Genomic DNA, 18,133 nt, shown 5'->3' on the forward strand with positions numbered 1-18,133 from the left:
GGGGAACTGGCCAAAATTGACTGGAAAGGGACACTAGCAGAAAGGACAGCAGAGCAGCAATGGCTGGAGTTTCTGCAAAAAATGAGGGAAGTGCAAGAAAGATGTATTCCAAATGAGAAGAAATTTTTGAATGGAAGAAGGACACAACCATGGCTGACAAGTGAAGTCAGAGCCAAAGTGAAAGCAAAAGAGGGCATACAAGGAAGCTAAAGCTAGTGGGAAGATAGAGGATTGGGGAGGTTTTATAAACTTGCAGAAGGAAACTAAGAAGATCATTAGGAAGGAAAAGTTGTATTATGAAAGGAAGCTGGCGACTCATCAAAAAAGATACCAAAAGCTTTTTTAAGTATATAAAGGGTAAAAGAGAGTCAAGGATAGATAAAGGACCAAAAGAAAATGATGCTGGAGATATTGTAATGAGAGATGCAGAGATGGCAGAGGAACTGAATGCACATTTTGCATCAGTCTTCACAGCGCAGTATACCAAACATTCAAGAGCATCAGGGAAGTGAAGTCCGTGTAGTGAAAATTATGACTGAGAAGGTGCTCAGGAAGCTTAATGCTCTGAAGGTGGATAAATCTCCTGGACCTGAAGGAAGTAGCTGGAGAGATTGTGGAGGCATGAACCATGATCTTTCAAGAATTGATCGATTCTGGCATTGTACCGGATGGCTGGAAAATTGCATATGTTACTCCGCTATTTAAGAGGTGTGGGAGGCAGCAGAAACTATAGACCTGTTAGCCTATAGTTAGTAGTTAGGAAGTTGTTGGAATTGACTGTTAGAGATGAGATTATGGAGTACCTGGAGGCACATGACAAGATAGGCCAAAGCCAGCATGGTTTCCTGAAAGGAAAACCCTGCCTGACAAACCTACTGCAATTTTTTGAGGAAATTACAAGCAGGGTAGATAAAGGAGATGTGGTGTACTTGGATTTTCAGAAGGCCTTTGACAAGCTGCCACACACGAGGCTGCTTAGCAAGATAAGAGTCCACGGAATTACAGGGAAGTTACTAGCGTGGGTGGCGCATTGGCTGATTGGCAGAAAACAGAGAGTGGGAATAAGGGATCCTATTCTGGCTGGCTGCCAGTTACCAGTGGAGTTCCACAGGGACTGGTGTTGGGACCTCTGTTTTTTACGATGCACATCAATGATTTGGACTATGGGATTAATGGATTTGTGGCTAAATTTGCCAATGATACAAAGATAGGTGGAGGAGCGGGTAGTGTTGAGGAAACAGAGCCTGCAGAGAGATTTAGATAGTTTAGGGGAATGGAAAAGGAAGAGGCAAATGAAATAAAATGTTGGAAAATGTATGGTCATGCACGTTGGTGGAAGAAATAAACGGGTTAGACTATTATTTAGATGGGAAGAGAATTCAAAATGCAGAGATGCAAAGGGATTTGGGAGTCCTTGTGCAGGATACCCTAAATGTTAACCTCCAGGTTGAGTCAGTTGTGAAGAAGGCAAGTGCAATGTTGGCATTCATTTCTAGAGGTATAGAATATAAGAGCAGGGATGTGATGTTGAGGCTCTATATGGCACTCGTGAGACCACATTTGGGAGTATTGTATGCAGTTTTGGGCTCCTTATTTTAGAAAGGATATATTGACGTTGGAGAGGGTTCAGAGAAGATTGACGAGGATGGTTGCAGGAATGAAAGGGTTACTGTATGAGGAACATCTGGCAGCTCTTGGGCTGAATTCCCTGGAGTTCAGGAGAATGAGGGGGGATCTCATAGAAACATTCTGAATGTTAAAAGGCCTGAACAGATTAGATATGGCAAAGTTATTTCCCATGGTAGGGAAGTCTAGGACAAAAGGGCATGATTTCAGGATTGAAGGACGTCCATTTAAAACAGTGATGCGGAGAAATTGCTTTAGTCAGAAGGTGGTAAATCTGTTGAAGTTGTCGCCACAAGCGGCTGTGGAGGGCAAGTCATTGGGTGTATTTAAGGCAGAGATAGATGGGTTCTTGATTAGCCAGGGCATCAAAGGGTATGGGGAGAGGCAGGGGAGTGGGGATGACTGGAAGAATTGGATCAACCCATGATTGAATGGTGGAGCAGACTCGATGGGCTGAATAGCCTACTTCTGTTCTTATATCTTATGGTCTCATAAAAAAAATCAGCCATTACTTGATGAACACAAGCGATTCTGTAAATGCTGGAAATCCTGTGCAATACACACAAAATACTGGAGGAACTCAGCAGGTCAGACAGCCTCTGTGGAGAGGAATAAACAGTGAAGATTTCAGGCTGAGACTTTTCATCAGGACATGGTGAATAGTAGAGGAGGCTCAAAGCCAGCCGGCCCATTTCTGTTGCTAACTCTCACTCTTATTATCTGTAATACCAAGCAGGGTGACACTGAGCCTCCAGCATTGTCCTGGTACCTACAACACCAAGCAGGGGAACAGTGACAAGAGAAAATCTGCGGATGTTAGAAATCCAAGCAACACACACAAAACACTGGAGGAACTCAGCAGACTAAGCAGCATCTATAGAGAAAAGTACAGTCAACATTTTGGGCTGAAGTCCTGCCGAGGGATTTCGGTCCAAAATGTTGACTCTACTTTGTTCCATAGATGCTGCCTGGCCTGCTGAGTTCCTCCAAGGAAACACTGAGCCTCCAACATTGTCCTGGTATCTACAATACCATGCAGGGGAACACTGACCCTCTAGCATTGTCCTGTTGGAATGGAAACAAGTAGTGTCAGAATTGCAAAGGTAATTTTATACAGCTCCAAAAATGATCAACAACATGAGCAACATACTCTACACAGTTTACACATCACTGGAGATGGTAAAAAGATTTTAAAACCAGCTATTTCTAAATTGGCGTCCAAGCCAACAACTATTACATCAACATGTATGTTGACACAGCTGCGGACGACTCAGTTATGGGCCATGATATATTTAACCAGATGTTTAGTAAGGTTCCCTCAGCTAAAAGCTTGTCAAACTTAGAACATACTCTGGCAGAACCCTGGGAATATTGTGATGAATGGAATTTGCAAATGATGACACAAAGTTAGAGCTGTTGATATTAGCAGCTAATTATGTCACACACACGGCCTCCCAAAGAAACGATCGGTTGAAAGAGCGAGACAGGATTAGAAAAATGTTTAAGCAAACTTACAGAAAATATGTGAAGAGATTTTCAAGGATTCTCACAGGGGCACCAAGCAGCACAAAGCTTATCTACATAATACAGGTCAGTACCTTGCACCGAAACTCAGGAAGGCAATTTAAGCATGCATGAAGTCGATGAAGAGTTGGTAACAGTGGCACAGAGTGATTTGAGTGCTTCCCATAATGATGTTACCCAAGACTGAAGACAGCATCTGGCCTTTTAGTAATCCCCGAGAGAGTGGTAGATAGAAGACCGTAAGATATAGGAGCAGAATTAGTCCATTTGGCCCATTGAGTCTACTCTACCATTTCATCATGGCCGATCCATTTTCCCTCTCAACCCCAATCTCCTGCCTTCTCCCCATATCCCTTCATGCCCTGACTAATAAAGAACCTATTAGCCTTAAATATAGCCTATGACTTGTCCTCCACAGCTGATTGTGGCAGATTCATGGAATAAGAAATTCCACCTCATCTCCACTCTAAATGGACTTCCTTCTATTCTGACACCCTCCACCATAGGAAATATTTCAAAATTCTATAGTTTTCAATGAGATCTCTCCCCATTCTTCTAAATAACAGTGAGTAGAGGCCCAGAGCCATCAAACACTCCTCATATGATCATGATCATAAGACCATAAGACATGGGAGCAGAATTAGGCCAGCTGGCCCATCAAATCTGCTCTGCCATTTAATTTATTATCTCTCTCAATCCCGTTCTCCTGCTTTCTCCCAGTAACCTTTGACACCCTGCCTAATCAAAAAACCTATCAACCTCCGCTTTAAATATACCCAGTTACTTGGCCTCTACTGCCATCTGTTGCAATGAATTCCACAGATTCAATGCTGTCTGCCTAAAGAAATCCCTCATCATCTCTTTTCTAAAGGGACATCCTTCTGTTCTGAGGCTGTGCCCTCCAGTCCTCCGGTAAGATGGCGACTTGTGCAAAGTTCAGTATAATTTTTTTGTGTGACTGAATATTTGCTGATATCTTGAATGTGTCATGTTGTGCTGTGTTTTTTTGTCTTTTTCAAACATCTTTTTTACGATCACAACCCAATACTGAATTTTAAGAACTTTGGGTACTGAGAGTCTAACTCATCATCGAGCTGCTCACTGGCAGAGGAACAGGAGGAGCTGGACTTGGTGTGGACCATGTTGCTGCCTGATACAGCAAGGCATCAGAGTTGGTGCACAAAGGCAGTGTGCATTGTAACGGTGGGGTTGGACATTTCTCTTGCGGTCGCAAGACCCTGGTGGACATTAATAACGTAAGATGCCGCAGGCCTGTTTCCCTTGTTCGTTGGCAAGACAGACAGTAAGGGAGGTACATGGCCTCGATTGCAGCGAGGACTAGACTTAAAGCTGTGGGCTTTGCCTGTTGCTGCGGTCCACAAGGGGAGGTGCTGGATGCAGTGTAGTGTGCCATTCATGCTCATTTCGGGGCTGACCTTTCCCATCAGTGCTGCCCTCCAGTGTTCAATCAGTGAAATGACAAGCTGGACTGCATGTGAGCCTCGTCTGCAGTCTGCCAGGAACTCTATCATCAATTTGCAGAATACATCATTCGAGCGCTTATGCAAAGTACAGTATAATATTTTTGGGTGACTGAGTATTTGCAGATAGCTTGAATGTGTCATGTTGTGCTGTGTTTTTTGCACCTTGGCCTGGGGGAACACTGGATTTTTCAGCTATATTTAAGTATGGTTGAATAATAATTAAACTTGAACTTGGTCCGAGACACTGCCAATATTGGAAACATTCTCTCCACATCCACTCTATCAGGATTTCAAGATTTGATAGGTTTCAATGAAATATAACTAGAGATCAAAGACTTAGCAGCCAAATTGATGGAAGAATCGTCAGCATCTTCCAAACCTGTGGAGATTTTGGGATTCCTCCTGTCAAATGAAGAGAGTAAAAGTGACCACATGATTGAAGAAGGTGGAGGGAGACAGCAGTAAATTTCATATCTGTTGCCTAATATCAATGCTAGAAAAGATGTAACAACAGGACCTCTTAAAAGAGTAGAAGACAGGAGTGTCAGCATAGGTTTACACAGAGAAATCAACACTAGACAAATATTTTGGGAGTTCTTTGATGCGTTGAATCAGTTCCCATGTTTAAAGAGGCATTGAGAAAACTGGTTACTGAAGACCATGTTCCACAAAACCTTATACTGTATCTGAACGTTAATGAGGAGAATATTCAGAACACGGCTGAGTATTCTGAGAAAGAGAAAGGAGGTGGGAATTCTGTCAGTGAATCTATCTTGACTCAAAACTCATTGCACAGAATTAAGCCCCTGTCCAGAACTCACTCACTGAGAGATCTACACATTCTCTCTCCGATCTCCTTACATCCAAGTGTTCTAGTCAGCACATTCTACAATAATGCTAAAAACTCTATACATTTAACAAATAAAATATCAGCCAGTTACTGTAAATGACCCTCACCATGACCCACTCCACAGGCAATGAGGTTGGTCATTCCCATATTACTGAGCTATCTATCAGGAGGAGCGAAATAAGATTTGTAGTGTACACTGTGCTCACCAGTCCATCCACCAGAGCCAGACCCAGACCACGAGGTCCTCTTTCCAACTTGACAGTGAACACTTCATCATCAGCTTCGCTCTTCTGAGGAGTGGGAATGCCTGGAGAGGAAAGGAGGGTATCAGTAATAAGATCTCTGCCAATGATTCTGCACATATCACTGACTCCTTACATGGCTCAGAAGCACCTTTGTTGGAATGTGAGGAAGGCAAGGAGTGTCAAAGAGAAAATGGATGGGAAGGCTGAGAAGCACAGAGAAAGAGAGAGGTCCAGGAAGTGCAGGGATACAGAGACAGGCAGACAGTGTACAGGTGAGAGAGGGACCAGGACAGTGCACAGATACAGCTACATGCATAGATGAGCACACACACAGGCACAAACACACACATAGAGACAACACTCAAAACAAAGTCTTGCATTTCTACAAAAACTAAGATTAGAGATTAGCTTTGTCACATGTACATTGAAACATACAGTGAAATACGTCATTTACATCAACAACCAACATATCCAAGGATGTGCTGGGAGTGTGCAGCCCACAAGTGTTGCCGTGCTTTCGGTGCCAACACACCGCACCCTCAACTTAGTCATCGGTACAGCTCTGGAATGTGGGACGAAGGCCATGTGGTTACAGGAAGAATGTACAAACTCCTTACAGACAATGGCAGGAATCAAGCCCCATCACTGGCTCTGTATTAGCATTACGCCAACTAGTATGCTACCAATCCGCCCCTATACCACTCGATACCAGGTAGACAGCAGCTTTGCTGAAGGTCCTGACAGCCACGATCCGCAGAATACAATACTACAGCTGGGCTGATGGCTGCTCCCTCAGCCTTTGCTGAATCAAGGCTTTTCAGCCAGATTATGAGATCTAATAGAGTGAATCAAACCGGGTGAAGACTGGTTTCAGCAGCCACAGGAAAATGAGATGGATAATTCAATTCTGGCTGAACATCACCACCTTATCACACACTGGACCTGGCTGTGGCTGAGAAAAGGGGGGAATGGTTAAAGTCCCAGCATCCTTCTGCATTCCTCAGTGTAACAGGGTTCAGAAAGATGAGGGAGATAAATATCACCCAGGGGGAGGGGGCAGGAGAGGGAGGAGAGAGGGAGAGTGAGGGAGAGGGGGGAGGGAGAGGGAGGGGAGAGAGAGAGGGGGAGGGAGAGAGAGAGGGGAGGGGGAGAGAGAGGGAGGGGGAGAGAGAGGGGGAGGGAGAGAGAGGGGGAGGGAGAGAGAGGGGGAGGGGGAGGGGGAGAGAGAGAGAGACACACACACACAGATGCAGGCACTGAGATACACAGAGACAGGCTGGGAATGAGAGTCACCAGTGTGTACTACACAAGAGGGGAGACACATAACAAGAGAAAGGCAGACTCACTGAAACTTGAAGACTACACAGAAGAAAGCATATGGGATGTAGATGAAAACTGAGACAAAAGGAGTCAGGTACACTCAAGCATCTCACTCTAGTGGCCTCTCCTATATTTTCTTTACTCTCATCCTCCATTTCTGAGGAGATTTGTGAGGTGACTCAGAGGTTGCACAATCTCACCTTTCGATGAGCTGCTTTCACACGGCTCGGTCTGGTCACCATTAACCATGCTGCCAGCTACTTCCAGCGGATGGGCTTCAGTGTCACACTCAGCCAGCTCCAGGACCTGTGGGGTGTTGGGTGGCGTCAGCAGGCAAGAGGGGTCCAGAGCCAGCTTCTTCTGGGGGAGCTCCTGCTGCCCTGGGAGGCTGCTCTGCAGCTCGAGATTCTTCAGCTTGTGTGCCAGCTCCGCCTGGCAGGAGCGGAGACTGCCCGAGGCACGGCTCAGGAACAGCGAACGGCCCATCCTAATGTCCCTCGCTCTGTACACAGGCTGAGGCTCAGGAGAGCAGCGGTGGCTGCTGTTTTGGTCGGTACACTCTCCTCCATCTGCAGAGGTGCCCGTCTTCTCTCGGGGCACCTCCCCAAAATCCTAAAGCAGAAAGAAGTTGCAAAGTGGGTTAGAAACCCGGCCACTGTCTTATCGCAGAGGAACAGCAGAGAAGATCAGGTGACTCCGGATCAGGTATATCCGTACTCAGATCCACACAGGCAGGTGTCCAATGCCTGATTCAGACAGACACTCGGGCAAAAGAATACTATGTTTGATTCCGCCAACAACAGTGGCGTTGTCAACAAACTTGAAGACCATAAGACCATAAGATATAGGAGCAGAAGTAGGCCATTCAGCCCATCAAGTCTGCTCCACCATTCAATCATGGGCTGATACAATTCTTCCAGTCATTCCCACTCCCCTGCCTTCTCCCCAAACCCCGGCTAGTCAAGAACCTATCTATCTCTGCCTTAAATACACCCAGTGACTTGCCCTCCACAGCTGCTTGTGGCAACAAATTCCACAGATTTACCATCCTCTGACTAAAGTAATTTCCCCGCATCTCTGTTTTAAATGGACGCCCTTCAATCCTGAAGTTGTGCCCTTTTGTCCTAGACTCCCCTACCATGGGAAATAACTTTGCCATATCCAATCTGTTCAGGCCTTTTAACATTCAGAATGTTTCTATGAGATCCCTCCTCATTCTCCTGAACTCCAGGGAATTCAGCCCAAGAGCTGTCAGACGTTCCTCATACGGTAACCTTTTCATTCCTGGAATCATTCTCATGAATCTTCTCTGAACCCTCTCCAATGTCAGTATATCCTTTCTAAAATAAGGAGCTCAAAATTACACACAATACTCCAAGTGTGGTCTCACGAGTGCCATATAGAGCCTCAAAATCACATCCCTGCTCTTATATTCTACACCACTAGAAATGAATGCTAACATTGCATTCGCCTTCTTCACCACTGACTCAACCTGAAGGTTAAACTTTAGGCTATCCTGCACAAGGGCTCCCAAGTCCCTTTACATCTCTGCATTTTGAATTCCCTCCCCATCTAAATAATAGTCTGCCCATTTATTTCTTCCACCAAAGTGCATGACCATACACTTTGCAATATTCTATTTCATTTGTCATTTCTTTGCCCATTCCCCTAAACTATCTAAGTCTCTCTGCAGGCTCTCTATTTCCTCAACACTACCCAATCCTCTATGTATCTTTGTATCATCAACAAATTTAGCCACAAATCCATTAATACGGTAGTTCAAATCATTTACATTCATCATAAAAAGCAACAGTCCCAACACCAACCCCTGCGGAACTCCACTGGTAACCGGCAGCCAGCCCGAATAGGATCCCTTTATTCCCACTCTCTGCTTTCTGCTGATCAGCCAATGCTCCACCTAGCTAGTAACTCCCCCGTAATATCATGGGCTCTTATCTTGCTAAGCAGCCTCATATGCGACACCTTATCAAATTGAATATGGCACTGGATCTGTGCTTAGTCTCACGGTCATAAGTGTAAAGTGAGTAGAGCAGGGGGCTAAGCACCCAGCCCTGTGGTGCTCCTGTGCTGATGGAGGTTGTGGATTCGAACTGACTGGGGTTTGCAAGTGAGGAAATTGGGGGTCTACTTGCACAAGGATGAGCTTTGATTGATTTTGAGGGGATAATAGTAGCGGCATTCTCAATGTAAGAATCAGAAGCAGGTTTACGATCACTGACATCATGTAATTTGTTGTTTTGCAGCAGCAGTACATTGCAATACATAGTAATAAAATTATAATTTACAATAAATATACAACTTTAAAAAAGTAATAAGTCATGGAAAAAGAGAGGGAAAAATACTGTGCGAGTGTTCGTGGATTCATTATCCATTCAGTAAAACCTCCGCATTTCAATCTAACTTGCAGCCATCACACTTTCCTCACTTTCTTTCTCATAGTGAAACTGCACTCATGACTCAAGTCTGCAGTCCAGGATCCATCGTTTTAGAGCACTTTGAGATTTTTTAAACACTTGGAATGATGTTGCTTACTGAAGTACCCAGGGCTGTGACTTTAGTAGTCCTGAACAGGATTATCTGATGATTCCCATTGGAGCTGCTCGCAACGAGTTGCCCTTCATCAGCGCCATCTTGAAGTTACATTCCAGGTGATGCATTTTGACGTCTCCCACAGAGTCGGGGTTAGAGGTTCGATGCAGCCTCAGGAGACAGAGGAGACTGCAGATGCTGGAATCCAGAATTCTTTTCCTCCCCACTGACGCTGCTCGACCCGCTGAGTTCCACCAGCAGATTGTTGCTGCAGCTTCATCCACTTGTGGAGCTGTTTTCAATTAATGGTCCACTGTGTCCCTGTTGCTGAGCTCTCACACTTAACCTCACTGCGCAACAACAAATACGTGAACCGCATTTGATGGCTCTGGGCGCATACACACTGGAGTTTAGAAGAATGGGGGGGGGGGATCTTACTGAAATCTATCTAAGTTTGAAAGGCCTAGATAAAGTGAACGTGGAGAGGATGACTCATATAGTGGGGGATTCTAGAACCAGAGAGCACAGCCTCAAATTAAGAGACCTTCAGTTAGAACAGAGATAAGGAGGGATTTCTTTAGCCAGAAAGTGGTGAATCTATGGAACTTTAAAAAAGTCATTTAAAAAAAAATTGGATAGGTATATGGACATGAAAGGAATGGAGGATTATGGGCTGAGTGCAGGTTGGTGGGACTAGGTGAGAGTAAGTGTTCGGCACGGACTAGAAGGGCCAAGATGGCCTGTTTCCATGCTGTAATTGTTATATGGTTATAACTTATTGCCATGGGTGATTGTGGAGGCCAAATACCTGGGTACATTTAAAGTGAAGTTTGATAGATTCCTGATTAGCAAAGTCGTCAAAAGTTATGCAGACAAAGCAGCAGAATGGAGTTGAGAAGGATAATAAATCGGCCATGATGGGAAGGTGGAGCAAACTTGATGGGCTGAATGGCCTGATTCTGCTCCTGTGTCTGTTATTCTCATAGTGTTATGGATAGCACATCAACTGGTTCAGAACTGCCTTTCATAGCAGACAAGCTGTTTCAGTGCATTTTATGAACTGGCCAGTTTGCCTCTGCTCTGGACACCTACCAGGTACTTTATACACCATTTCTAGAGCACAGGCTCGAGTCATCTCCGGTTCAAATCCTGCTCAGACTAACTTTGACCCGTAGTATTTCCATCAGAGTTAATCTGAGCATAGCCCTGCACCCAGCAACACCATCACTTGAGGGAGAATCTGGCAAGCAAAGCACCAACTTTAAAGAACCCCCTATACTGGCCAAGGGAGGGGAGCACAGCACATATGAACTCGGGGCAAATAAAGAACTACAGTCACAGATCTGAGTAGCACACTGGCCACCTGGCCTGCAGGCCCCCACCCTGAATAAACAGTGATTCTGTAATGAGTTTCACAGTGACCCTCACTCTGAATAAACAGTGACTGTACAGTTTCACCGGGAACAACCCTACCCCGTAATTCTTTGGAATGTCGGGGGAAACCAGTGCACCCAGAGGAAATCCATGCAGCCCTAGAGAGAACATACAAATTCCTCACAGACAGCGGCAGGAATTGAACCCAGGTTGATGGTGCTGTAGTAGCGTCATGCTAACCACTATGCTACTGTGCCATTCTGTAGAACTGTAAGCAACAGTGTGAATATTCACCATGATTTCCCTCGCAAGCTCATTATCTTTGGTGACAGAGCAGTGGCAGCTTTGGAAAAAAAGCAATGTTGAGTCAAGAGTACAAGCAAAACCAGACTGAGGCTGCTGCAGGAGGATGCTTTTCTCAAGGATTAATGATTATTTGCTGCCAGGTAAATTGTTAATTGCCTCTTGTTTGAACTTTGTAACTGTTGACAGTACGCAGGCAGCACTATGATGGGTTTATGTACAGTTTCTCTTGCCAAAATTGCGGAATGTGAACTGAAAATATTGTGCTATCTACAGGTGTATGATTGGCCAGGCCCCAGGAACTGGGAAGTGGGAAGTTTGCAGGGCTCCACACGGATGCACAGAGGAAACATCTCCAGTGACATGGCCAGATGTTAAGAGAAAAATTAAGAGAAAGTGAGGAGTTAAGTATAGGAGCAAAGAGGTCCTTCTGTAGTTGTACAGGGCCCTGGTGAGACCACACCTGGAGTACTGTGTTCAGTTTTGGACTCCAAATTTGAGGAAGGACATTCTTGCTATTGAGGGAGTGTAGCGTAGGTTCACGAGGTTGATTCCCGGGATGGTGGGACTGTCATATGTTGAAAGATTAAAGCGACAGGACTTGTATACACTGGAATTTAGAAGGATGAGAGGGGATCTGATTGAAACATAATAAGATTATTAAGGGGTTGGACACGCTAGAGGCAGGAAACATGTTCCCGATGTTGGGGGAGTCCAGAACCAGAGGCCACAGTTTAAGAATAAGGGGTAGGCCGTTTAGAACGGAGTTCAGGAAAAACTTTTTCACCCAGAGAGTTGTGGATCTATGGAATGCTCTGCCTCAGAAAGCAGTGGAGGCCAATTCTCTGGATGCTTTCAAGAAAGAGTTAGATAGAACTCAAAGATAGCGGAGTCAAGGGATATGGGGGGGGGGAAGGCAGGAACGGGGTACTGATTGTGGATGATCAGCCATGATCACATTGAATGGCAGTGCTGGCTCAAAGAGCCGAATGGCCTACTCCTGCACATATCGTCTATTGTCTATAAAAATATAGAATGGTATAGAAATTACACTTGCTAATGCCCTTCCTCTTAAAGTGAGGAAGAACTGCTGGCTCCAGGCTGTGAAGTTATTGTTAATGAATTCATGAAGGGAGGGTGGCAATTTTCTAAAAAGTTCTCAGCCTGGAATAAGGAGGGAAGAAGTCTGGTCATGAAACTAGAGCTTCGGGGAAGAGAAATCATGAGAGCAGGAGATCCAGAATTGACGGGGCAGAGAGATAGGAATGCAACAGAATTCTGGAACCAGGGTGAAAATGGCTGTTAGAAAGGGACATAATTTTGAGGTGATTGGAGGAAAGTTAAGGGAGGGGGATGTCAATAGTAGGGTTTTTTTTACACAGAGAGTGGTGGGTGCATGGAACACCCTGCCAAGGGTGGTAGAGGCACATACAATAAGGACGTTGAGAGACTCTGAGATAGGGGCATAAATGATAGAAAAATGGAGGGCTATGTGGGAAGGAAGGGCTAGATTGATCTTGGAGTAGGTTAATATGAAGGGCCTATGCTGTGCTGTTATGTTCTGTGTTCACACAAAGAACCACAACCTCCATGTTCCACTTACCACCCTGCCAGAAGTGTCAGGTAAGAAAGTGATTTGGCAACTAGACCTACAACTGTTTCCGTAGCCCGTTCAGCATCCAGTCAGCAGTGTCCATACCCCGGCCAGTGTCCATACCCTGGCCAGTGTCCAGTCAGCAATGTCCATACCCCGGCCAGTGTCCATACCCCGGCCAGTGTCCAGTCAGCAGTGTCCATACCCCGGCCAGTGTCCAGTCAGCAGTGTCCATACCCCGGCCAGTGTCCAGTCAACAGTGTCCATACCCCGTTCAGCATCCAGTCAGCAGTGTCCATACCCCGGCCAGTGTCCAGTCAGCAGTGCCCATACCCCAGCCAGTGTCCAGTCAGCAGTGTCCATACCCTGGCCAGTGTCCATACCCCGGCCAGTGTCCAGTCAGCAGTGTCCATACCCCGGCCAGTGTCCAGTCAGCAGTGTCCATACCCCGTTCAGCATCCAGTCAGCAGTGTCCATACCCCGTTCAGCATCCAGTCAGCAGTGTCCATACCCCGGCCAGTGTCCAGTCAGCAGTGTCCATACCCCGGCCAGTGTCCATACGTTGGCCAGTGTCCATACCCCGGCCAGTGTCCAGTCAGCAGTGTCCATACCCCGGCCAGTGTCCAGTCAGCAGTGTCCATACCCCGTTCAGCATCCAGTCAGCAGTGTCCATACCCCGTTCAGCATCCAGTCAGCAGTGCCCATACCCCGGCCAGTGTCCATACGTTGGCCAGTGTCCAGTCAGCACAGTGTCCATACCCTGGCTACTGTCCAGTCAGCAGTTACTATACCCTGGTCACTGTCCAGGTACCATAACATGTTCCAGTGACACAATTCAGCAGCATGTCACAATCAAAACCTTCCCATTCCCAAATTCCTATAAAATTCAAAATGAGGCATTGTCAAAATCAATCCAGTGCAGAACATGGTGAAACTGTGGACTGGTGTATGGTGTATGGTGACTCCAGTTGTCTCTGGCGCTGTGCCTACCTGGAAAACCCTGGCACTCCCTTAGGCCACGGATGCATGATGGTGCCTAGATTCATGGTCAGTACACTCCCCCTAACTCACTGGCAGCTGGGAGAATCGATGGGAGTTAAAGAGACTGTGAGAAGGTTAAATTTAGGGTAAGGATATAATAAGTGTATAAATGGGTGATGGGTAGCATTGAATTGATTGGTTGAAAGGCCGATTGATGATGCTGCTGATTTTCAGCAACATTTTGCAGGCAGCTCAGAAAACTACTAGATATACATCTTCTGAATTGCAATCTGCAATTTCTATTTAAGAGCTATATTTTTCATAAATTTTATTGAATTTATTTTCTTGTAAATGCCTACAAGAAAATGACTCTCAAGGTAGTAGATGTTCTACATACTTTGATAAAACTTCAACTTTGTCTCTTTCTACGAGTCCAGAAATAGGGAATGTTGGAAACACTCAACAGGTCAGGCAGTGTCCGTGGAGACAATACTTCAGAAGAGCCTTCACCATGAGGATCCACAGCCTCTGCATGACTCACTCAACAGTTCTGACACTTTTTGCTTTTAATTCCAATTCCCAGTATCAGCAGGATTTTGTTTTTGCACTTCAATGAAAACTGGGACTCTCTGTGGTGTCAGACAGTCCTTCTGGGAATCAACGAAACCCAACACGTGACTGATCGCATAGACTGACCTGCTGGAGTAGGGAAGCACGAAGAACTTTTCAAACAATGAGGTGCTTTGCTAGAGTGAACAGAGGAGACTATTTCCCCTGAATGATGATCATTGATATGAGGAACAGTGTAAAACCAGAAAGGACTTGTGGCCATTCAGCCCCTCATGCTCAAACCTATGTTTGAACAGGCAAACCTATTAGTTAAACTTACTCATTGTTTAGCTTTTTTGAAACTGTCACTGCAAAAAGGGAAAAGGCTCAGAAATTTAATCTTTTCTGTGATTTCCTTTAACTTGAGAACCAAATTGTTAAAGATGAAAGTAAATTTATCACCAAAGTATGTAGATATCATCATATACTATCCTGAGATTTATTTTCTTATAAATTTTTAGAAAATAAAGAAATACAATAGAACTTATGAAGAACTATACATGAAGTAAACTGTCTTAATAAAAATAAATAATAAATAAATAATACCAAGAACATTGTGAAGTTATTATATAGGACACAATTGTTGTAAGGAATCACCAATTAGCTTCCTATAATAACCATATAACAATTATAGCACAGAAACAGGCCATCTCGGACCTTCTAGTCCATGCCGAACGCTTACTCTCACCTAGTCCCACCGACCTGCACTCACCCCATAACCCTCCATTCCTTTCCTGTCCATATACCTATCCAATTTTTTTTTAAATGACAAAATCGAACCTGCTTCTACCACTTCTACTAGAAGCTCGTTCCACAAATAATATACAAGTTCTTTGGCTAATATTGCTCCTTTGAATGTGGTTGCTTGCTTACCCGTTGAGTTTGGGTCACGCTGTTATCTTCTGGCACCTCCGGCATGTGCTGCTGCTGCAGAAACTCCCTGACAGACTGCAGGTGTGTGGACAGGTCACGGCATCCAGTCACAGGCTTCCTCAGCTCGATGTGGAAGGTGTTACAAGGCAGGATCAGGGGCGGGTGGTTGTCAAAGCTTTCCAGGATGTCAGCTGTGTGCAAGAGAACAGCACCATCAGAGTGTGCACTGTGCTGAAGGGGGTCAATGTTGGTCTGTTTCCCCACTCACCTTCACGAACCAAAAATCTGCAAAATGAAAGCTCAGCATCTCAATCTTACCGCACACCTCATTTCTAGCTCCTAATACAACCACATCAACACATTGGCAGCATTTCTCCACGACATTTCTTCAACTTTGCTGAACCTCTCAAACTAAACAAGACTGACAGGGTGGTTAAGAAAGCGTATGGTGTGTTGGGCTTCAATAGTCAGGAGATGGAGTTCCAAGAGCCATGGAGTAATGTTGCTGCTCCATAAACCTCTGGTTAGACCACACTTGGAGTATTGTGTTCAGTTCTGGCCACCTCATTATAGGAAGGATATGGAAGCTTTAAAGACAGTGCAGAGGAGATTTACCACGATGCTACTTGGATTAGACAGCGTGCATTATGAGGAAAGGTTGAGCAAACTAGGGTTCTCTTTGGAGTGCATGCCAAAAGGGCAATGTTACAATAGTTATGAGCGATCCCAATATGCAGGTAGATTGGGAAAATTAGGCTGGTGCAGGATTCCAAGAGGGGGCATTTCTAGAATGCTTATGAGATGGTTTTTTAGAGCAGCTCATGATTGAGCCCATTAAAGGATCAGTTTTCTAGACTGGGTGTTGTGCAATGAACCAGAATTGATTAGAGAGATTAAGGTCAAAGAACCCTGAGGGTCAAGTGATCATAATATGATCTAATTCACCCTGAAATTTGAGGAGGAGAAGTAAAAGTCAGATGTATCAGTACTACCATGGAGAAAAGGGAATTACAGAGACATGAGAGAGGAGTTGGCCAGAATTGATGGGAAAGAACACTGGCAGGGATGATGGCAGAGCAGCAATGGCTGGAATTTCTGGAAGCAATTTGGAAGGCACAGGATATGTACATCCCAAAGAGGACAAAGTATTCTAAAAGCAAGATGACACAACCATTGCTAACAAGGGAAGTCAAAGCCAACATAAAAGCCAAAGAGAGGGCATATAATATAGTAAAAATTAGTGCAAAAGTTAGAGGATTGGAAAGCTTTTAAATACCAACAGAAGGCAACTAAGAAGTTATTAAGAAGGTAAAGATGGAATACAAAAGTAAGCTAGCCTATAATATTAAAGAGGATACCAAAAGTTTCTTCAGATCATGTACACGAAGTGTAGAGAGGCGAGAGTGGATATTGGACCACTGGAAAATGATGCTGGAGAGGTAGTAATGGGGCACAAGAAAATGGCAGACAAACTGAATAAACATTTTGCATCAGTCTTCACTGTGGAAGACACCAGCTGTATGGTGGAAGTTCCAGGTGTCACGGGTCATGAAATGTGTGAAGCTATCCTAACTAGGGAGAAAGATCTTAAGAAACTGAAATTCTGAAGGAAGGTAAGTCACCTGGACCAGATGGTGTACATCCCAGGGCTCTGAAAGAGGTGGCTGAGGAGATTCTGGAGACATTAGTAATGATCTTTCAAGAATCACTAGATTCTGGAATGGTTCCAGAAGTCTGGAAAATTGCAAATGTCATTCCAGACAGAAGACAGAAAATTATAGGCCAGTTAGTCTGACCTCAGTGGTTAGGAAGATGTTGGGGCCAGGGGTCTGTATTGGGACTGATTTATTTTACATTATATGTCAATGATTTGAATGATGGAATTGATGGCTTTGTTGCAAAGTTTGCACATAGGGTCAGCTAGTACTAAGGAAGTAGAGAGTGGTTGGAGTTGATTGTTACGGATGCAGTTTCAGGGTACTTGGAGGCACATGATAAAATAGGCCGTAGTCAGCATGGTTTCCTCAAGGGAAAATCTTGACTGACAAATTAGTTGGAACTCTTTGAAGAAGTAACAAGCAGGATAGACAAAAGAGAATCAGTTGATGTTGTGTACGTGGATTTTCAGAAGGCCTTTGACAAAGTGCCATTCATGAGGCTGCTTAACAAGATACGAGCCCATGGTATTACAGGAAAGACTCCAGCATGGATAAAGCAGTGGCAGATCGGCAGGAGACAAAAATTGGGAATAAAGGGAGCCTTTTCTGGTTGGCTGCCGGTGACTAGTGTGTTGGGACCGATTCTTTTTATGTTATTTGTCACTGATTTGGATGATGGAATTGATGGCTTTGTTGCAAAGTTTGCAGGTGATACGTGGAGGGGAAGGTAGTTTTGAGGGAATAGGCGACAGAAGAACTTAGACAGATTAGGAGAATGGGCAAAGAAATAGCAGATGGAATACAGTATCAGGAAGTATATGATCAAGCACTTTGTAGATGGAGAGAAAATACAAAAATCTGAGGCACAAAGGGTTTGGGAGTCCTTGTGCAGGATTCCATAAAGGTTCATTTGCAGGTTGAGCCTGTAGTGAGGAAGGCAAATGCAACATTAGCATTCATTTCAAGAGGACTAGAATATAAAAGCAAGGATGTAATGTTAAGGCTTTATAAAGCACTGGTGCGGCCTCACTTGGTGTATTGTGAACAGTTTTGGGCCCCTCAATTTAGAAAGGATGTGCTGAAACTGGAGAGGATTCAAAGGAGGTTCACTAAAATTATTCCAGGATTGGCATATGAAGATC

General features: G+C 44.7%; 1 protein-coding gene across 5 annotated transcripts in view; it reads right to left on the reverse strand.

The window, feature by feature from the left end:
* Positions 1 to 18,133, reverse strand: part of radil2a (Ras association and DIL domains 2a) — a 118,654-nt gene that overhangs the window by 12,775 nt on the left and 87,746 nt on the right. For all 5 annotated transcript variants that reach the window (XM_073026535.1, XM_073026533.1, XM_073026536.1 and 2 more), the window contains 3 exons: positions 15,334 to 15,524; positions 7,250 to 7,661; positions 5,691 to 5,791 (listed from right to left, as the gene is read on the reverse strand). In XM_073026535.1, coding sequence (XP_072882636.1) covers positions 5,691 to 5,791; positions 7,250 to 7,661; positions 15,334 to 15,524 — 704 coding nt within the window. The remainder of the gene's footprint in view (positions 1 to 5,690; positions 5,792 to 7,249; positions 7,662 to 15,333; positions 15,525 to 18,133) is intronic.

Source organism: Hemitrygon akajei, chromosome 22 (assembly GCF_048418815.1).
Source record: "Hemitrygon akajei chromosome 22, sHemAka1.3, whole genome shotgun sequence".
Lineage (NCBI taxonomy): Eukaryota > Metazoa > Chordata > Chondrichthyes > Myliobatiformes > Dasyatidae > Hemitrygon > Hemitrygon akajei.